General features: G+C 30.8%; 6 protein-coding genes across 10 annotated transcripts in view; 4 read left to right on the top strand and 2 right to left on the bottom strand.

The window, feature by feature from the left end:
• The first annotated feature begins 2,959 nt into the window (after window positions 1-2,959).
• Window positions 2,960-6,097, top strand: LOC119681987 (set1/Ash2 histone methyltransferase complex subunit ASH2). Of its 4 annotated transcripts, XM_038095309.1 has the most exons (9): window positions 2,960-2,985; window positions 3,054-3,183; window positions 3,240-3,418; window positions 3,484-3,646; window positions 3,708-3,889; window positions 4,849-5,232; window positions 5,305-5,585; window positions 5,650-5,907; window positions 5,970-6,097. In XM_038095309.1, the coding sequence occupies exons 2-9, from the start codon at window positions 3,089-3,091 to the stop codon at window positions 6,072-6,074; spliced, it is 1,647 nt and encodes a 548-aa protein (XP_037951237.1). In that variant the 5' UTR covers window positions 2,960-2,985; window positions 3,054-3,088; the 3' UTR covers window positions 6,075-6,097. The 4 variants fall into 4 exon arrangements, with proteins under 4 accessions (XP_037951237.1, XP_037951236.1, XP_037951239.1 ...); XM_038095308.1 differs by lacking the exon at window positions 2,960-2,985 and having other exon boundaries at window positions 2,999-3,183; XM_038095311.1 differs by lacking the exons at window positions 2,960-2,985; window positions 3,054-3,183 and having other exon boundaries at window positions 3,256-3,418; window positions 3,468-3,646.
• A 41-nt stretch (window positions 6,098-6,138) lies between these two features.
• Window positions 6,139-7,611, bottom strand: LOC119681989. 2 transcript variants are annotated; one of them, XM_038095315.1, is made up of 2 exons: window positions 7,533-7,611; window positions 6,139-7,414 (listed from the first exon to the last, which is right to left on the bottom strand). In XM_038095315.1, exon 2 carries the CDS (start codon window positions 7,375-7,377, stop codon window positions 6,205-6,207), a length of 1,173 nt encoding a protein of 390 aa, XP_037951243.1. In that variant the 5' UTR covers window positions 7,378-7,414; window positions 7,533-7,611; the 3' UTR covers window positions 6,139-6,204. The 2 variants fall into 2 exon arrangements, with proteins under 2 accessions (XP_037951243.1, XP_037951242.1); XM_038095314.1 differs by lacking the exon at window positions 7,533-7,611 and having other exon boundaries at window positions 6,139-7,515.
• Window positions 7,612-7,760: 149 nt separating this feature from the next.
• LOC119681986 (CLK4-associating serine/arginine rich protein) lies at window positions 7,761-11,481 on the top strand. Its single transcript, XM_038095307.1, has 7 exons — window positions 7,761-8,042; window positions 8,154-8,251; window positions 8,342-9,934; window positions 10,134-10,248; window positions 10,538-10,610; window positions 10,668-10,773; window positions 10,835-11,481. The coding sequence occupies exons 1-7, from the start codon at window positions 7,944-7,946 to the stop codon at window positions 11,442-11,444; spliced, it is 2,694 nt and encodes an 897-aa protein (XP_037951235.1). The 5' UTR covers window positions 7,761-7,943; the 3' UTR covers window positions 11,445-11,481.
• A 159-nt stretch (window positions 11,482-11,640) lies between these two features.
• Window positions 11,641-12,201, top strand: LOC119681990 (bolA-like protein DDB_G0274169). The gene is made up of 3 exons (XM_038095316.1): window positions 11,641-11,679; window positions 11,732-11,934; window positions 11,991-12,201. Exons 1-3 carry the CDS (start codon window positions 11,658-11,660, stop codon window positions 12,138-12,140), a joined length of 375 nt encoding a protein of 124 aa, XP_037951244.1. The 5' UTR covers window positions 11,641-11,657; the 3' UTR covers window positions 12,141-12,201.
• On the bottom strand, window positions 12,189-13,895 carry LOC119681988 (protoporphyrinogen oxidase). Its single transcript, XM_038095313.1, has 3 exons — window positions 13,803-13,895; window positions 13,220-13,702; window positions 12,189-13,162 (listed from the first exon to the last, which is right to left on the bottom strand). The coding sequence occupies exons 2-3, from the start codon at window positions 13,692-13,694 to the stop codon at window positions 12,204-12,206; spliced, it is 1,434 nt and encodes a 477-aa protein (XP_037951241.1). The 5' UTR covers window positions 13,695-13,702; window positions 13,803-13,895; the 3' UTR covers window positions 12,189-12,203.
• Window positions 13,896-19,012: 5,117 nt separating this feature from the next.
• LOC119680541 (calcium-activated potassium channel slowpoke) overlaps window positions 19,013-20,661 on the top strand; it is a 71,431-nt gene continuing 69,782 nt past the window's right edge. Inside the window, exon 1 of the mRNA XM_038093403.1 lies at window positions 19,013-19,251. The gene's annotated coding sequence lies outside the window, so the exon portion shown is untranslated. The remainder of the gene's footprint in view (window positions 19,252-20,661) is intronic.

Below are 20,661 nucleotides of genomic sequence, written 5' to 3'. Positions count from 1 at the left end.
ACGAAAAACGAAAAACAACACACAACAAACAACAAAGTCATGAAAGCAAAACAAAGAAAATGAAATTGAAGCTAAAGTAATTGGCACTGAGATGCGCTACATTTATGCGATACAATTGAATGTATAATGACATCATAAAGATAACTCAATGTGATCTAGCTACTGAATTTGCACATATCTTAAATATTTATTAGTAATTTTTATGGCTATAAACCATTATAATAAAAATTTATGGTATTGGGAAGCTTGTGTGATTATGACAACTTAGCATACGAACTCGAAGTGTAGAACGCGGGCATTGACTGCCGTAACAACAAACGGCGAATTAAATTTTGTTTTTATTTTATTACTGAATAGTTTATAAATTTTAATATAAAAATGTATATATTATAGTTGCTATTGTATAACGATTTTCCATTAGGAATCATTTTTTAAACTAATACTATTTTCAATATATATGTGAACAGCTGTTTCACTTATTAGGATACCATGAAGTAAATACCATTTTTTTATTTCATTTACACATTAAAAGTAATATAAAATCATTGTTGTCAATATAATTTATTACAATAGCAAATAAAATGTAGTGCGACTTATTAATAACTTTTTCTTGATGAATATGGTGTATGTAGGATATGAAATTTCACTACCTTAAATTACTTCATTGAGAGTTACCTTGCTTATTTGTCAGTTTGCCTTTTTTAGAAAAAATTAGCCAAAAATAGTCAATTTCAGTTTTTTTTGTCAATTCCAAATTTACATATCCTACTTAACGATATTTTGTGCAAACTTATTACATTGAATAAAGTCAACATTTATAATTAAGGCCGTGTGCGAGTTCGAGTAAATTCAGGTAAAGTAAATTGAAATTTCCTAGGCAATTAACTCAGTTTATTTATATTCACGAATTTAATCAATACCCAAATTAATTAGATATAATCAGCTAATTATCATTTAAGGCAAATGATAATTAGCTGACAGTGAAACAATATATAAGCAATTTTTTTTTTCTATTCAAATTTACTCTTCAATATGATTCGCTGTCATGTTTTCTCATTATTTGATTATGAGTTTTAAATATCTTAAGGTATATATAGAGAGGCTTCAAAAAGTAGTGAACTACAACAACAAAATTTCTTTTTATATTATTTTAATTAATTTAATTTTTAACAGACCATATATATATTTCGAGTATTGCTAAACACCCATCATCAGTGGACTTGCGATTCTTCTTCTTATTTGGCACTACAGTACAGTGTTAACCTTGGCCTCCATCTTTTTTAAAGAAGCTTACGTAGTGATTGTTTTTTTTTCCGATGCGAGGCTGCTGATTTTGCGATCAACCCCCAACCTGGAGGACCAGATTCCCTGCAAATCTGGAGATAAAATTGGTGTTTGGTAGCTAGAAAATTTCCCTCTGCTAGATGTTTTCGGGTTATACTGCCTGTGCTCGGTCGCCAGAGCCTCGTATGAGAGAACAGGATGCACCACATATAATTGAGGTTGGTTGTTGAGTAGGCTGGGCTGTGTATTTCGCATCACTTTCCCATTGAGACACACACTTCTGTCCCTTGCATCCCGGTCTTGGAATTATTTTTAATATTTACTTATTTGTAAATCATTTTTTTGAGATTGCAAGTACCAAGGGTTGAACTCGTGCCTTACCAAATTTAAAGCTCAGAGTAAGTGTCCACTGACCCAAAGCCGGACTTATACGTCTAAGCTTTGAGTTAATTTTGTTAATTTGCTGTGAAAGTTCATTAACAAATTTATACGACTTTTCAAGAGTTGTAAATAAAATAACAAGCAATATTCTCAAAACAATATGCCTCAGCGACATATCTGACGTTGCAAAGGCCTCCGACAGTATTTGCCATGAGGGTCTCCTATCCAAATTATCCCAGCTACTTCCAACAAATTGGCAACAATGATGCCAATGTCTCGCTTAGCGAATAAAGCCCAGCAGGCTTTTTGGCCACAGTTGTGAGCCACCGAAAACGCTCAATAGTAATTAAATGCATTCGAGATTTCACTATATGTAGAATAAATATTTACGGTATAACCACCATATAACGCTCTCAACAGTTGTAAATAATGAACAACCGACTGAAATTTCAATTTTCTTCCAAAAATCATTCACAGTAGATCAGTTTTAGATTTGGCACCATTGTAGTGCCTTAGAGAGGCTTATTCGTTGAGCACTTTCAGGAAAGTGGACTTCTTTTTGTGAATTTTGTTTTTGCTTTGCATGTTAATCGAGACGTGTTCGAGACCTAATATTAATATTGTTCGCATACTTCATGTTGAAAGTGTCACTATTCTGTTTGCAAGGCTGCAGTTACATTGCATGCGAATTTTATCTTGCGTGTTCGTACGAATAAATCAAACATACGTAATCATATGTGAGTGGTAACAGTTAATATGAACAGTTCGAACATTCGACGTGTTGTTTCTCTTGTGTGAATATTTGATTAAATAAAATATTTTGTTTAAAATGCATGTGTTTCTGCAAAATGGAAGATGTATATAGGAAAATTGAGAGATAAATTGGAAAAAAATTTAGAAACATAAACTACTTTTAGGAAATGGATTTCAATTTGCTAATTTCTTTGTTTAAGGAATAGAGAGTTTATCTCCATTTTTATACCATAGGAATAAAAATCAGGCACCCAAATTTATCTTTTGTTATATGAATTTAATATATAACTGGATAACCAGTTTTCCGCTAAATATATTTCATCATCACTATTCATCTTGTTTTTAAAACAAATAAAACAGAACTGTCAATCCGCAAGCAATGTAACCGTAACATGCGATATGTTCGCATGGGAAAACATATATACAAACACGTAAAACAAAATTCGCATGCAATGTAACCGCAGCCTAAAGCTTAATTAAATTGGTGTCATTTTCTTTTCATATGGCATCTCATTCAAGCTTGCCGTTACTGAACATACCCTAGACCGCTTCATTTATTTCTGACTTGTAAGTATTTTAACATGATATTTAACAGTTTCTGAGTTAATCATATATGTAATCGTTATAATAATCAGATTAACAACCAAATACCTTCATTAGAAATACAATTATGGAGGAAAGTAATTTGGAAGTTGATGTTCCTCTATTTCCACAAGAAGAAGAGAAACGAGTGGAAGAAAAAGCCGGCAGCGAAAACTGCTATTGGTGAGCAAAACTTACAAATAATTTATTGAAAAAATATCCTTACATTTTATTTCCAGCGGCAAAGATAGAAATCTTAACGTAGTGGAATTGTTGTGTGCTAATTGTAATAAATGGTATCATGAGATTTGTATAAGTTATCAGCTTGGAAAACTTGTGCCGTTTATGACGAATTATGCTTTTATTTGTAAGAATTGTTCACCAACAGGTTTGGAAGTATTTCGTAAAAGTCAAGCAAGTACGTGTTATACAATTACTATATACTTGAATAATGTCTTTACCTTAAGGATCTTTTATGTTCAGCTATTCAACAAATGTGTATGACAGCTATTGCAAATATGCAGCAAAATAATAACAAGGATGGAGTTAATAAATCTGTTTTCAGTAAGGATAAGGAGATAATACCATATATTGAACTATATTGGGAGTCTATGAACACCATGCCAAGAAGAGTTACACAATCATGGTGCTATAAAATAAATATTTATTATTTGTTGAAATTATTGAAATCATTAAAATCAAATTAGGTATTTGACTGTACAACGATCATTAATGAAGGATTTGAATACTGTTTTTACGTATGAGGAAACGACCGAGGGAGGTGGAATGTTTGGGCTAGTTTCACAAGATCTTTCACAAATTAAACCAAATTATGAAGCAGTTGGAAAAATGGGTACACTTCGCTTAATGGAAGATGGTTACACACAAGGTAAATTCAATTGGTTCGTTCACTTTTTTTTTTATTTTATGGTATGGAGAATATAGTCTCAGTATAGTTTTGAATTATATATTTATTATAAATATATAAGTATAATATTATTATATATTTCAATATCGTTAAATCAAACGATTCTGTCGTAAACTTGTTAGATTATCGAATTTTTTTTGCTTTAATTACTTCAGTACATATTAAATAATTTGTATTGCATTTTTATAATGAGTTTCACAGAATCAATTGCTTATTGTCTTTAATCTGTAAATAAAAATTGTAAAAATTAATTAAACTGCTGGCGTTCGATTTTTAAGTAGGTAAGAACATTACACTCAATGTAGAACTGTAGAATAGTTCTTCAGTATATACCTTTTTCGCACTGATCTGATGCGTCATTTGTTTTGTTTTCTTAAGTGTGTGAGTGTGTTAAATGCAATAATTTCTATTATCTACATTGACTGATATATAGTATAATTTTTCTACGCGCATATGTTTTTGAGCTTTTTGGTGTCGTCATTAATTTTAATTCTTATCTTTTTATATTTTATTTTGGTTAATGCAGCGTTTGTTTCGATTTTCGATGCATGTGCAATACCGCTTTGTTTTTGTTGGCTATTAGAAGTGTCCACAAAGTTGAAGTAGTTTAACCAATTTACGAATCACAATATTATCGTGATGGCCGACGACGTGTTGTTGTACGGAGACGATGAAAGTACATAAAAATTAAACAAATTTGAATGCTCGATTGAATATTCGTGTTAGGATATTGTGATTATTGTATAGCTGATAACTTTTAGGTTTCATACTTTTAAACTTACACATACAAAATATATACTTATACATGTATTATAATTGGGATTTTGTCGTTACATGTTGATTGGCACGTTCGCATCTATTGTTTTAGTGTTGTTTGTTTTCAAATGGAATGGAAAGAAATTATTTAATTGATTTTTCAGGTGTTTTATCTAAAAATAATCGTCAGAATAAACGAAAGTTTCCTGGAACTGATTCTGGTCCAACCGGTAAAAAGGGTCGACCCAGTTCAGACGTAACGGCAAATATAAAATTGCCAGCACATGGTTATCCCTTGGATCATCCGTTTAACAAAGATGGTTATCGCTACATATTGGCAGAGCCTGATCCACATGCGCCTTTCCGACAAGAATTCGACGAAAGTTCTGATTGGGCTGGTAAGCCAATACCTGGCTGGCTATACCGTTCATTGGTTCCGAATACTGTGTTATTAGCGTTACATGATCGCGCACAACAATTAAAAATAACAGAGGACCGTCTCGCAGTTACTGGTGAGAAAGGTTATTGTATGGTACGCGCAACACATTGTATGTTAAAATTAGTACTTGAAATAATAAAGATTTTTAAATAAGATTGCATTTATTATATATGGTATATAGCTGTAAATCGCGGAAACTGGTACTTTGAGGTAACTATTGAAGAAATGCCTGATACATCTGCAACTCGTCTTGGTTGGGGGCAAGAATTTGCTAATCTACAAGCACCACTTGGATACGACAAATTTGGATATTCGTGGCGTTCACGTAAGGGTACACGATTTCACGAAAGTCGTGGAAAACATTATAGTAATGGTTATGTTGAGGGTGACACGCTGGGATTTCTAATTGTGTTACCAGAACAAAGATCTTTCAACTATTTGCCAAATACGTTTAAAGATAGGGTATGTGGAATTATATTGTTAAATATACATAACTTATTTAAATTTTTATTTATTTATTATAAAGCCCCTAGTTAAATTTAAATCTCATCTTTACTACGAAGATAAGGATAAATTACCTGAAACGCTTAAGAGTTTGAGAGTGCTGCCGAACAGTAAAATAGAATATTTTAAAAATGGTCAATCTCAGGGAGAGGCTTTTGTTGATATATATAGCGGTTCTTATTATCCAACTATCTCCATACACAAAAGTGCAACAGTAAGCATTAACTTTGGTCCGAACTTTAAGTATGGCGACACTTTAATGGAGCATAATGCCAAAGGAGTATGCCCCTCCACAGCCTTTAAATAAATTAATTATAATCAAGTAATTTTCTTTTTCTGCAGATGAACGAGAGGGTAGAAGAATTATTAGCTGAGCAGTTTTTGTCAGATTTAATTTATTTAACAGAAAATCAAGGAACGTTGCGTTTGGATAACTTAAATATATAATATTTCTACAGTTATAATATTGAGACAGTTATATAAAGTAAACACTTATAAATTAATAGTAATTCTAACAAATTGTGTAACATTAAAATTTTTTTTATTGATGTATATTATATATATATTTGTTTTATTGCTAATTAAACATCTTAAATTTTGATGCACTATTTGGTAAAAAAGTCCTTATTTCAGGACGTTGGTGCAGCATTGCTGCTGATATTGAACGTCCACTTGGTGGAGCCACGGGGAATAGGCTTCTAAATATTAAATTATTTTGCGACACAAAGCGTTGAGGTTCTCTTTTTACAGAATATGATTTAACATAAACGTTGTACATTGATTCTTCTGTACTTGAATTGGTTACAGGTTTATTTATTTGCTGTTTTGATAATTCGTTAATTGAAGGTAACATAATAGAGCTTTTATTATTCAAGTGGTCCATAGTCGTTAAAGGTGCTTTACGTGGGAAATATTCTCGGTTTTGATTTTTCCGGCTAGTTGCAATCATAGCTGATTCGGCTTGTTGAACTTGTGTAAGTTGTACAAAACTTTTTTTTTTTAGGTCAACAAAATTAGTTTTCTTTTCCAGTAAATTTGTAATAGGTGGCATATGGACATTCTTTTTATTTATGTTGGCAGGATTAGACACATATATATCTCCGAAATCATATGATGTAGGGTTGCAAGAAGCAGAAACATTTCTTTGACTTTTGCACGTTTCTATTTTATTTTTTTGGTATCTTTTATGTAATACTATTGGGACAGACACTAATCCCAAAGCCTTACATTCCGGGATATTGTTATTTGTTTTCATTAGATTTAAATCCGCATCTTCGTCATCAAAACGGCTGCTTAATTTTTGTTTATTTTTGTAATCTGTTTTGTTAAAGAAATCATATATTTTATTATTCCCATCAAATGCGTTTAAGCTTAAATTCGATATGGAATCTAGTTCTAGAGACTCTTGTGAACTAAACTTTGTGCCACTTATACATAACATATCTTTAGAACTATCCATTCGAAATTTGTACGTTATGAGTAATGTTGGAAACTTTTGCTGCCACTCCTGTATTTCATTACGAAGTTCTGGTTCCTCTGGCAACGGTGCAGCTCCACTTAACATATTTTCTACTTGATCCCAATCATATTGATTCTGTTTAATTGCGTCGCCTTCGTTTGCCCACGGTATTGAAAAGGTACTACTGCTTGAAGAGTACGGCACATCGTGGAAGAAAAAATCTAGTTCATCTTTATCTTCACTGCCATCATTGCTATGTATTGATTCTGTTCTATGAATTTTATCGCCCATTAAATTTATTTCACGTGCCTTGTAACGATCATGCTTACTAGACATTTTTTATAACATAATATTAGTTACTTTTTAAAAACGACAATAAAATAAATTAATTTTAATATATGTATGTAAAATTATTCATATCCTTAAGTCCTCCTTAAAAGTATTACCATTGTCTCAAAATATTTAATACTAATTGAAATGTACTAAATTTTCGTTTTGATTGAATGATTTTAATTCTTATTTATTTAATTCGTGTTACAAAAATTTATGTAAAAGAGTAAAAATATATATGTGATTATTTTTTAGGGCTTATATAGTAAGTTATATGCTTCAATACATATGTTAATACATCGATTTTGCTCTACAGTTGTAAACTTGGAATGCAACTCTGTAATCTTCAATTTTCCCTTTGACGTTTCATGCCGCCGCAAACTGTTGGTTTTGTTAAACCAGCGTGATTTAAAATAGTTTATAACTAATGACTATTTAAATAATTTTTTGAATAAATAAGATATGAAATAATAAAATAGCTTCGATTCATAATTTACATGAAAAACTTTATTTATTTGTAAATAAAAATGTGGCATGAAGCGCGTAAGCAAGAGCGGCGCATTAAGACAATGATTGTCGACTATAGAAAACGAGCAGAACGCCGACAGGACTTCTATGAAAAAATTGTGAGTTCAAAATAACTATATAGTTCTATCAACATTACATATTTTACCTATCTAAATTGTTTTACTATGCACTGCATACATTTATGTCAATTTTAAAAATACTTTTTACAGCAAGCAGATCCAACTCAATTTCTTCAAATACATGGACGCAGGTGCAAGATACATTTGGACCAATCTGTAGCAATGGCTGGTGATAGTGCAGCTATAATGCAAGTGATATTTCGAAGTCTTACAATAAAGTTTAATTTTTTTTTATTGTGTCATTTACGACAAAAATGTAACAAATATTAATATTTTAGGATGCCATGGCAAGGCCAGCAGGATAATATGATTGACCGTTTTGACGCACGGTCCCATTTGGATTATATATATCCGATATCGAAAAATACGGAATCAGATTTATTAGAGATTGCTTTAGAAGAGAGACAATGTAATTATGAACGATATCGTATTTTAGCCCAAAATGATTTTCTTTGCGTTCCCGAAGAAAAATTTTTACATCAACTACACTTAGAGGAACAATATGGGGTTAATGCACAATTAGAGGCAGAGCGAAATCAGAGTAAAAAAAAGCAATCGAAATCTGGTGCAACAATTGGATACACTTATGAGACTGTTGATCACACTTCAGGTGGACCACAGCCATTTAGTCATTTAATGCAAAACACTATGCACAATATACAATCGCAGATTCAGGATAAAGAGTCTGATTCTGACTCCGACTCCTATATAGATGATATGGACGTTTCAATAGATGTTACAAAGTTAGATACAAGTCAAGCACACGAACTTAATGCTTTTGGACGAAATTATGGCATGATAAGCAATGATTTTTATTCTTATTTAACCAAAGATGCAGACGAAGCGGAGGCTTTACGTTTAGCACGAGAAGAAGAGCAAGAAAAAATTTTATTAAGTGGTAGAAAATCTAGAAGAGAAAGACGTGCTCAAAAAGAGCGTCGTATTGCATGTCGTCCTTTTAGTCCTCCTAGCTATGCCGCTAAAGAAGATGCTACAAAAAAGGACAAAGACGATGACAGTGATTCCCGTTCACCATCACCAACAGATGCCAGTACTGAAAAAATTACGTATATAACATCATTTGGAGCTGAAGATGAACTGCAGCCTCATTCTAAAATATCTATTAGCATTGGTAAAGGTGGTGTTGGAATAAGTGAGTCATATACGAGTTCCAGTGTTACTTCAGCGCAGGCAACGTATGCACAAAAAGTTAAGGAAAATTTAGAGAAATTAAGAGTTGTAAATGAGTTACCAGTTCGTAAACGACAATATTCTCCTCATAGATATGAAAGGCGTAAACGGCGGTCCAGATCTAGGTCATATGATCGTTATAAACGTGGACGTTCAAGATCGGGGTCAAGAGAAAGATCACGACGAAGTCGTCGCTCACCTTCCGTAGCGTCTAGAAGTTCAGTTAGTTCTAATGAATATAACAGTAAAAAACGACACGGCAGTCGTCGTAGAAGATCATATACATCAAGGAGCTTAACACCGAAATCTCATCGAGGGGATATACAAATAAAAGATACTAAAACAACTGTTACACATGAAAAATGTTCCGCATCAGTTCTTGTTCCTAAAGTAACAGAAGTAATAACATCCGCGGCCATAAGTTATCCGCAGTCGACATATGCAACAAGCGCCATAGCTAATTCTATCCTTGCTTCATCTGTGCCAAACCTGAAAAAAGCTGTTGGGATAGAGCCAGACATCGTAGTGCCGCCGCCTCCACCACTTAAGCGGTACTATGGCCGCAAACGTGAGAACACATCATCTTCGGAAAGTGAATCGGATAATACAGAAAAAACTTTGAAACTCCAACAATGTGATGAAGAGATCGACACTGATGATCGCATAGACGTTGACACTACGTAAGTTAGCGCAAGGAATTGTTTGGTAAAGTTGACCAGCCTCTTTTATTATCCATTTTAATTCTATTAAAAATCTAAAACTTAAAAAAAGTTGCAAACATATTTGTGAATTCATGAGCTTAGAAATGGCAGATTATATAAAAATTTTCGTTTTTAAATGATTTTAACACACAATTATATGATTTTATTTTGCTTTCAGCTCCGAGCTGTCTAATCCCTTGCCGTCGACTTCATATTCTTCTGGTAAACAAACAGGCAAATATACAACTGCTCAGGCGAAAAATCCAAGTTTATCTAATGCTTCAGAAACCAAAGTCAGTAAGAATAATCAAAGTACATTTCTGCAACAAAAATTTGGAGACAGCGAATTTTTTAGAACTAGAAATAAAAATAAACTAGCAAAAACTAACAATTTACAAAGACTTACAGACGATAGACGAAATGAAATTTATTTTATAGTTTTCAATATTTTTTCATTTAAAAATTACTGACAAAATAGATTTTGTTTAATATTCATTTTGTAGTTATTCTTATACGAGCAGTTAAAGACTTGTTCGTTATTACTTTTTATACATACTAATTGAGAGAAGTGGCTATTTACAGGGTTCTGCAAGCAGCCGTTTAAATTTACGAGAACGTTTGAAACGGAAAATGCAAAACTTATTGAACAAACAATGTAAGATACTGAAAATAGATTAATGAAAATCAAGTGAATACAAAATTTTAACTGTAGATAAAGCTGACAAAAGGGCCGAAATAGAGAAAACAGAACGTGAGCGACAACTACAACAAGAACGAGAGGATGAGATGCGCGAACTTGCATTAAAATTAAGGAGAAGGTAAATGTGCATATTGTATATATATATTTAATCATTATACATAAATTTTTAAAATATTCAGACAACGGGAACTACGTCACAGATACGGGACACCTTCTACGGATAAAGGGTCGGACAGCGAACATTCAGAACATGAAAATACAACAAAAATAAAAAAAACCCGGTCTCGTAGTAAAGAACAATCAACAACTCGTGACTTACGATGTAGAGTAAGCTCTCGGAGCAAGGAAAAAGAAACCCATAATAAACGTCAACGTGATAGCAGCAGGGATCGAAAACGAATGCGTTCTCGTAGTGATAGTCGTTCTTATAGTCATGCTTCAAAGCGTCGAACACGTTCACGCTCACGTAGTAGGCGTAGTCCGTTACGGAGAGGCCAACGCAGCCCATTGCAAAGGCATGGCGATAGATATCGGCATCAATACGAACGTTCTAGACGATCAAAAACTCCTGAACACCGAGGATACAGAGATCGGTTAGACAGATATTCGGAACGTAATAGGCATTATGGTCGTGAAAGTGAACGACATAAGGAAAGATTGAGGGAGAGAACTCAAGAAAGTGTTGTTTCACAAAAAGACTTGAAAAAAGAATTTGGAAATGTAGGTAATACAAGAAATAAGGTTGTTATATCTGCTCCTCCGAAGCTAAAGAAACTGGTTGATTATTAAAAATGATTTTTTAAACTGTTTTACATATTTGATATTGTTACATATAATAATGTTTTTAATAAAAAATATCTTCACAATTAAGTAAAAAGTGTTGATTTCTTATATTGAGGTAAGTGTAAATTAAGACATTACTATTTTGAATAGTAGTATTTTTTTTTTTTTGAAATTCTTAATACGACTCTGGCAAGTAAACAAACTCATATTTATTAAATAATGCACAGTATAATAAAAAATGGTAAAATATGTGCTGTTGTTTTGTAAAAGTTTTTATTAGTCTAAAATTACAGTTTGTGTACGTTTCAATCATTCTGGAAGTATGTGCATTCCGCCAATAGAATCAGCTATACGAAATGCTTTGATGGAAAAGCTGCAACCGATACATCTTGAAGTTTTAAACGAATCCCACATGCATAACGTACCCAAGGGTTCAGAAACACATTTTAAGTTGTTAATAGTGTCGGAAATGTTCGAGAGTTTGTCTCTTATTAAAGTACATTAATATAATATAAATTATATTCGGTATTATTAATATTAATTCTTTAATAGCGTCATCGTCTAGTAAATGAAATTGTAAAAAATGGACTTAGTGGCGGCTTCGTGCATGCATTATCCATAGAAGCAAAAACGCCTAAACAATGGGATTCTAGCTATGTGGTGCAACCAAGTCCTAATTGTCTGGGAGGATTTGGAAAATAATAACATTTATATTTTCAGTCTTTTGAAAAATTAAATATAAACAAAAAATTGAAACTTTAAACATTATATTTCGTTTTGATTGCGCAATTCTAATATTTGTTTTCGTGCAGAAAATATTACATCATTTATGCCAACTCCATCATACGCGGCCCCACATAAAGATAATGGCAATTTGTAATGATCAATGTAGCTGCGTATGTTTATAATTCTTTGCTTGTGTCCTACAGTGTATTGCGGTATACACTTTCTTAGAACATGAACTCTATTCAATTTTGGCTCTTGATTTATGTGCAATATTTGGTCAACATATTTAAGTGCTACATCAAGCAATTCTTTTGGAGTTGGATTTTGACCAAAATTTTGTTCAAACCATTTACCACCCATCATAACTGTTAGTACAGTATTCCCATGCATATCAAAACAGCAGCTGTCAAATATAACACCGAGAATTGGTAATTTTTCCACTGGAGGAACTAAAAAGCCAAATGCTTTCTGTTTTAATAAATCATTTGCATTATACATCAGATTAACAACAGCAACATCTACATAAGGTATTAAGAGTAATTGCGCCGACAACGATGGGTGTTGATCTTTTACACAATCTGCCAACTTGTAACTGGGCATTGCACATATCACATGCTTAGAATTTATTTCCTGGCCCTTGATATTCATTTTAACGTTGTCATTATCAAAAACAAGTTCATTGCATTCTGCAGATGTTTGAATATTAGTATTTTTGCTCTTTAAATATTCTGTAAGTTTTTGGGGCAATGTTTCCAAGCCATTTTCTAGCCTATACATGCTCCATTTTTCACGCAGTGATTGTTCATATAAGTATGGTACAGTTTTAATAGTAGGCGTTCTATTTTCGCCTTTTAGACTTTGAATTAATTTTGAAACGAATAATCCGAACACGACCCCACCATATTTCTGCTCTTTTTCAAAAAGATCGTCCATTAAGAACCGAACGCTTATCTCTTTAGCATCGCCAGCACAAATACCACAAATCATTGGACTAATACCTATACGATGAAATGACATGATGTATTTTAACCAAAGCAATAACATATTTAAATTACCGTATGTTGCTACATCCGTGCCAAACCGGCGCTCAGCAAACTCATATATTGATTCATCACCATATTTAACTTTTTTAGATTTGGCAAATAAGTCTTTAAAAAAGGCAGTAGCTAAAGGTTTTTTAAATGGAGGAAGTCTTTTAAACAGTCCCCCTAAACTATTTGGTAATAAACAAAGCTGTCCATTGGCATATATCATTCGATTACGCGCTGCTTCGTGTGTTGAGGGAAGTGCTTCAATATTTAGCTTAAGATCTTCTACTAATTGCAAAGTATTTGCTCCTGCCTGCCCCTTAGGTCGTATTGTGCGTGGCCCCACTTCAAAGATAAAACCTTTTTCAGCATTTTGTTCTGTTCGAATCCAGCCGCCAAGACGGGTTGACGATTCATATATTGCAAGTGGTTGCCCAAAGCGCTGAAGGAAATAATACCCAGCAGCCAAACCAGAAATTCCACCACCTAACACTACAGTCATATTATCACCTGAGAAAAGTAATTATTAATCATTGTTCACAGAAATGAAATTGATAAGCATGAAATGACATTAAATTATAGTTTCTTTTGTTACTCTTTCTAAACATACCAGTGGTGGTTCAAATGTATTTTGCGTGCGAAATTAATGTATTTTTCAATTTTGTATAAATAATTGCCACATAGTTTAGCCTTTTAATAAAATAATCCATTTCAGTAAAGAATTCTTAATAGTTAATTTATTGAAATAAGTTAAAAAACCATAAATACTTTGTTAGTGCAAACTATTAGACATTCAATATTAAATCTGTGGGAAAATTGCAACTTTGTAATTTTGGGTTCATTGAACATGCCTTAAGTATATTTACTTCTCACTTTTATTCTGACTCTTTTTGAACTTATAGTACTTCAGAAAGCTGGACTTATCTTTTCTGGGACAGTAATTGTCTAAGAATAATTTAAGTACTTATATATTAACTTCCAAAACTTAGAGAACAGTGAAACATACGAAAAAACGAAAAATACATATTTGTTTTTTTTTGATAATTCGCTTTTCGATATGCTTTACCTCATTGCGTACAGTTAAATTTTTTTAGTGAAAAAAAAATTTGTTTTTTAAATCCATTTTAGATGAAAAATTATATTATTGACTGTTCCATTTTTCAGGGTTTATAAAAACACTGTGCTGTGTACAAAAATGCAAAGCACCACGAACAAATGTTGTGTGCATCTAAATAAAATTTTACACTACAAATGTGGTGTGCAAAAATTTTATTTTCAAAGAAAACTACACCTCTTAAGTGCACAAATAAAATATATATTTCACACGAATGTGCTGAAATGAAATAAAACTCGCACACGCATTCAATGTTTGTAACGAAATAATTTTGCACAACACTTTGTGCGTGCGGTAGTCAGTTTGCACTCGTACACAACGTGTGCTAAAAACAGTACGGAGATCACATTTTGTGTGCAAACTCGAAAATAAAAATACTTCCACGTGTGCCCAGACAAAATGTCTACTGCACATTTGTGTGAAATGATGGTTACGGGCTCCTCGGACAGGTATGCAGATCTGAGGTCAGTTATTGCTTAGTCTGATGAAGCGATAAACAATAACTCAATCAAGGCATAGAGAGGCGTTATGCAGAAACCTCGCAGTTAATAGAGAGTAAAAGAGCTCAAGTGCACTGATTCAACTACCCTCAATAATTATAAACTTTGTTATAATATAAAATATAACTAGTTTATGAAATAGGAGTTAAATAGGTACATGAATCTGATAGAGAAAGAGTGTTTGTTTCGAAATGTTATAAGTAAAGAAGATCAGTTATTAGAAAAGTAATGAATTCGAAATTCCCAAAACAAAATTAAATAAGCACAAAAAAATTAGTAAAATATGTAAAAACGTTTTCAATAAAAGATAAAAATATTTATCTTGATATTTATATCCTTGATATTTTTTAAAGAACATAAACTTTTAATTAATAAAGTTAAAAAGATTTTTAAAAATTAAATTAAAAAAACTCTTTAATAAGAAAAATTTACTATTCTACTATTTTATTTACTTTCTTGATATTTTTTTATTATTTAATCTATTTTCTAATGATATGCTTTTAATTAATCTAAATTTAAAAAAGATATCAATGGTATTTCTTAAGGAAAAGTTTTTCACAAACCGGTATAAAAAATGACATCAGATAATTCCACCAAATTAATAAAAATTACTTTGAAATGCAATTGACTTAAACCAATTAAATTTGATTGTTTTTAAAAAATACTTTAAAAATGTTTTGCATTATTAAAAATAAAGATATTAATTGATAGTTTCCAAATTCAGTAATACCGTAGAAAGAATACAGTGCTAAGTGAAGCATTTCTCAACAGTATAGCGAAAATACGAAAAATATCAATTTAAGACTACTTCATAAAATTTTATATAATAGTAAATAATATATACATCAGTACATATGTACTGATAAAGTAATAAATGAGTATTGAAAAAGAACTTTAACCTTTGTCTGATCATTTCTATAACAGAGGTATTCAAAAATATGAAAATTAATTTGAAATTCAGTAGAATATTAATTTGTATCGGCTTACTGAAGCTTATCTCATAACTTAATGCTTCAATAAGCATTAAGTCAATATAATCCTAAATAAGAACTAATTCTTTTATCTTAGTTGCTATTAAATGTATAAATTAAATTAAATTAAATATAACAAATATTTGTTGTATATATAATCCTAAATAAGAACTAATTCTTTTATCTTAGTTGCTATTAAATGTATAAATTAAATTAAATTAAATATAACAAATATTTGTTGAATTATATTTCTATCTACCAAAAGTATATAGCGTCTTTTGCTTTTCTAGTTCCCTGTTTTATAAATAACTGCTAGAACACACTAACAGTAAATACAAATAAAGTACTATCGAGCACACTTAAACGCCTTTAAGCTGCTTGATCTTAAGGAGCGTATAACAACAGAGGTTGCTTAGATTTAATTAGCTTAGGAGCTGATTAAATTCTTGAATCTTGGGGTTCGCACTTTACACAATTTACTGTGAATGATGATTCACATAATGCTGCATAAATGTTCAAAGTAATTAGATTTATATATTTTATTAGAAGATAGGCAGTTTGTATAAAAGAGTAAAAGAATTAAAATACAAGTACAAGTAAATAAGTAGTTTTATTAGGATTAGTTATTTGGCGATTTTATTTTGCATAAATATGTCACTAGGAATTTTATTAGTAAGTACTAAAGAAGATACAATATATGTGCCGGTTTTAACTTTGGGTCCAAATCTTTTTTTAGCAATACTTGCGTTGTATACAAATGAAATGAATTTATTTCTCTGACGTTAGATTGAAATGAGACTTCAAAATAGCAAGAATAAATTTCAAAAATCTTATAAAAGATATTTGAGACTATTTATGTTATATAAAGCAAGAATTAATGATTCTTCATTCTTATAAAATTGTATTATGCATCCTATAACTGTTATACATTTCAAAGAGTTTATAAAATTTTAGTTGTCACCGCGCGTAAGCCTTGACAGAGTTTTTGTTAACATGTTACCTTTATAAAAGAAACGTAAACAAAATAAAACGTGACTTTGCACGCTATGTTGTTTGTCACCCTAAATTGCATATGTAGTGGTTCTAATAACGCAATAGCAAAACAAAATTATGAAAAATTATAGAGTGGAAATTTAAGCTAACCAAACAATAAACACAAAGAGTAAAAGGGCGCCAGCGCACTCAAGCTGTAACACTTTCGGAAACTTTGCATTAATATAAAGGGAAAGCTTTCCGTTGCACAGTGAAAATGTACCTTAGCATAAAACCTAGTTCAGATGTATTCGCCGCTTTTGATGAGAAAGGTGCGTGTTGTTCCGCAAATAATTAAAAAGCTAAATTCAATCAAATTTTTTTTTATAATATACACACACAAAAAAGTGAAAAAATATAATATATCTTTTTAAAAATTAAATAATCGTCAAAATTTATATTAAAATAACATCTAATTTGTTAAGTGACTACATTATGTTGATTTCAAATATTCAAAATTTTGATATTTAAATTTTTGATATTTAGTGAAAAAAATGATTATTTGATGATTTTTTTTAAATAAATAAATTATGTACAATGTGTTATTTAAGAACGCCTTTAATATAAGGGAAATTTATGTATTAACAAGTGATGCAAAAATTAAAAAATTTTAATATGTTATATTAAAAAGTATTGTAACATGCAATGTATAATAATTCGAAAAATTATTTTTCATTTCGTATCTATATAATACACACATGTACATACTTAAAGAACTTTTCGTATGTATGCACGTTGATTTGGTGCAAGAATTTGATATACTTTCAATGGTATATGTGTCAGTGAATCTTATTTTTCCTATGTGTATAAAAGTTCACTACATGGGAGTAGATGCTTACTGAGAAATAAATACTCTTTCCATTTAAACAGAAAGAGCGAAAATTGTAATTGAAGTTTGTAATATTGTAATATAATTTTTAAATATATTTACAAAGGCAACACTATCAATTATATGTGCTACTAAGTGTACTACTTTTGTATTGTATATGCTGTATTGTATTGTACATTGTACGCTATTGTGTTAATTAAGGTTTCATTTTATTTACGCATATGTATTACAAAATTAAAACTATTATAAAAAATTGTCTTGGAGTTGATGTGGTAATTTTTTTTATGTTGGTTTCTAAATCTTAAAATCCTAAAAAGTGTTTATGAAAAAGAGTACTAAAATTGAACGCAACTCTGTTGTCGACCTGCCATAGCGTATGAGTGTTTTTTACTCGTACCTTTTGCAAGTGTCTGGGTTGGTGTCTTTGTATTAAATGGCTAAAACTTGGTCATGTGTAGTTGCCTGTATTTAGTTCTACTTTATATATGTGTATGTTTTGGCCGTGTTTGTGAATGTATAACAGCAATGAAACTAGGGCAGTGTGTTTTCATTTGGAGCAACGCCATTTCTTATCGAGTCGTGTATCCTTTCATTGCTTGAGTTTAGTGTTAATTTCATTTTCTTAATATAATATATTCTTAAACTTCTTAAATGTGTTTATCAGCTACATTTGTGAAGGTTTTTAATAGACATCTATTATATGTGGTGTTGAGCATCGTTTGATGAGATAATAGAAACATATTGTTAATAAATTTGGTGTGTTTCAAAAACAGTATACAAAGGAAGTTGTGCCTGATTTAAAAAATAATTTAGTCTTGTTTTAGAAAAAGTTATTTATTGTATGCAAAAATATTTGCATAATAATTTAAGTAAATGAATTAAATTTTCATTTTAAGGAATGTACAACTTTCAATTTTAGCAATTTGATAATTTTTTGTGGAAGTATTTAGTGGCCTTTTAAAATAGCATGTATGTATTGGAATGTCAGTTTGTATAAATGCATGATGGTTTGTGTATTAAAAGCTTTCGACTATTCAACAATTTTTCGGAGTTTTGAAAGAAGAGACCATTTCTTATAATAATAATGGAGAGTAAGCATTAGGAATTAGTTGTGAGAAAGTACTTGCAACTTAACAACGTGCTCCTTGTAAAGTTTTTTTTTATTTTTAAATGAACGTGAAAAATGTTCAATAAAAAAGAATAATAAAAATTACTGTTGTCATTTTCAGGCTTAAATTAAATTTGCTAACTAAATTAAAGTAAAAACAACGAAAGAAAAATAATCATATTAATTGAATATTAATATCTTAAAAGTTCTGATGTGAATTTCGATAAAAATTGAAAGGAGTGTACAAAATGATTGAATGCTTAACTCACTAGTAGTAAAATCGCAATCGTTTGTTATTTAAACAAGGATAAACAAAAAAAAAGTTTAATTATTTGTGTTTAATTTGATAAAACAATTTACCATTCCAAATGAGAGCTTAAAAGTGAAGTGTTTTGGAGGCGCAATATCGCCTTATATGTAAATTGCCTATCCTTTGACAGATGTGTAACTTTACAGTGTGAATGTTGGCAGCCCTGGAGTGCCTCGGTGGTTTAGCCTGTACTAGGTAAGTACCTTTATAATATAAAAAAATGTTTTGCTTATATAAAATACAGTATAAAGTTTATTATATAAAAATCTATAGTTATATTTTTCGTTTATAGTTAGTAGAATATACACCTTTGTATGAATAGTTTCATTTAATGTTAAAGAAAAAATTGAAATACTGATAAATATTTCATGTTTTTACTTATATATATACTCAGTTGATGTTTTTCACATATATTTAGCAATATAAATTCTTAGAAATTATTTGGCAATGGTATATTGGTGTCCAAACTGCCATGATAGCGCCGTGTTGCCACCACTCTCAACACAGGTAACAAAAATTTAATTTTAATACTTATAAGTATTCATTATAAGTAATAAGTATTCAAATGTAATTTAATTGTTGTGTATTTAATGTAATGCAGCTCTGTAGCATCGCAACCGCACATAATGATGATCATAACGAACTCTTGTTTTTGTAAGCTTGTTTTCACTGGCTATATATCAGTTTTAAGTTTAAATTATTTTAGTAAAAGCAAATATTATTGTTACAGATTTAATTTAAATAGGATTCAGTTTTCATTAAATTCAATTCTTCACTCCATATACATATGTGTGTATAAATATCTATTGTTGAAGATTAGCATCATTCATTATCTGAATTTTGTATCGCATTACGTACGACATAATATTATTTAACTTAAGTTGATAAATTCGAACTACTACTTTGTCTTACACTAAGTTAGGTTCGGGGGAGGGTGCAGGTTAGATGAAGGTTCTGAACTCGACCAAGATCCTTAAAAAAAGAAACCCCCAAAATAGGATGAGTAGGCGAATAGGGTGAGCAGTAACAAAATAGATATGAGGCGACAGAAATTATTAAAAGGGAGATTCAATTTTTTAGCATGGTTCCATAGTTGTCTGTGACCTATCAGCAAATCTACCACAAATGTAATATCTTTACCGGGCATCTAAATGAGAGTACTAGATTTTTTTGCAAAAGAACGTAGCCAACTTGCATAAAAGTTCCAATTCAGTATTCGTTGAGTTTTCCTATCTTTTGACAAATTGCTTAGTACAGAAAGAATTGAATAAATGTTTACATGATATCCACGATATTCCCAGATTTATTTAGGAGTTTCGGTTAATTTATAATAAAAATTCAATTATATAAATATTATCAATTATATTTTAAAATTTTTAAATTAAACAACGATTACTGACATATTCAGTAATATCCACAATTAGCTATGACTTTCATCTCATTTTGCGAAATAATTTTACGGTGATAATCGTTTCAAAAGACTTTGAATACAATTGTGATTTGGAAGGACGAAGATGTCTTATACTATTGATTTGAATACTGTGATTATTGTTATTTTTCTTAATAGTTTTTAGAATTCAAAGCATTTTTTTATCAGTTTGTTTC

This window comes from Teleopsis dalmanni, chromosome 2, assembly GCF_002237135.1.
Source record: "Teleopsis dalmanni isolate 2A chromosome 2, ASM223713v2, whole genome shotgun sequence".
NCBI classification, from domain to species: Eukaryota; Metazoa; Arthropoda; class Insecta; order Diptera; family Diopsidae; genus Teleopsis; species Teleopsis dalmanni.
Note: the sequence above shows the minus strand (reverse complement) of the source record. Positions and strands in the feature narration are given on the sequence as shown.

Bases quoted from the DNA above. Each gene is read 5' to 3' on its own strand.
- LOC119681987 (XM_038095309.1), top strand. From the start codon at position 3,089: ATGGAGGAAAGTAATTTGGAAGTTGATGTTCCTCTATTTCCACAAGAA. The intron at 3,419-3,483 runs GTACGTGTTATA...TTTTATGTTCAG, and splicing joins ATTTCGTAAAAGTCAAGCAA to CTATTCAACAAATGTGTATG. The intron at 3,647-3,707 runs GTGCTATAAAAT...AAATCAAATTAG, and splicing joins AGAAGAGTTACACAATCATG to GTATTTGACTGTACAACGAT.
- LOC119681989 (XM_038095314.1), bottom strand. From the start codon at position 7,422: ATGTCTAGTAAGCATGATCGTTACAAGGCACGTGAAATAAATTTAATG.
- LOC119681986 (XM_038095307.1), top strand. From the start codon at position 7,944: ATGTGGCATGAAGCGCGTAAGCAAGAGCGGCGCATTAAGACAATGATT. The intron at 10,249-10,537 runs GTCAGTAAGAAT...GGCTATTTACAG, and splicing joins CTAATGCTTCAGAAACCAAA to GGTTCTGCAAGCAGCCGTTT. The intron at 10,611-10,667 runs GTAAGATACTGA...TTTTAACTGTAG, and splicing joins AAACTTATTGAACAAACAAT to ATAAAGCTGACAAAAGGGCC.
- LOC119681990 (XM_038095316.1), top strand. From the start codon at position 11,658: ATGCACAGTATAATAAAAAATG. The intron at 11,680-11,731 runs GTAAAATATGTG...CTAAAATTACAG, and splicing joins GCACAGTATAATAAAAAATG to TTTGTGTACGTTTCAATCAT. The intron at 11,935-11,990 runs GTACATTAATAT...ATTCTTTAATAG, and splicing joins AGAGTTTGTCTCTTATTAAA to CGTCATCGTCTAGTAAATGA.
- LOC119681988 (XM_038095313.1), bottom strand. From the start codon at position 13,694: ATGACTGTAGTGTTAGGTGGTGGAATTTCTGGTTTGGCTGCTGGGTAT. The intron at 13,163-13,219 runs GTAATTTAAATA...TTCATCGTATAG, and splicing joins CACGGATGTAGCAACATACG to GTATTAGTCCAATGATTTGT.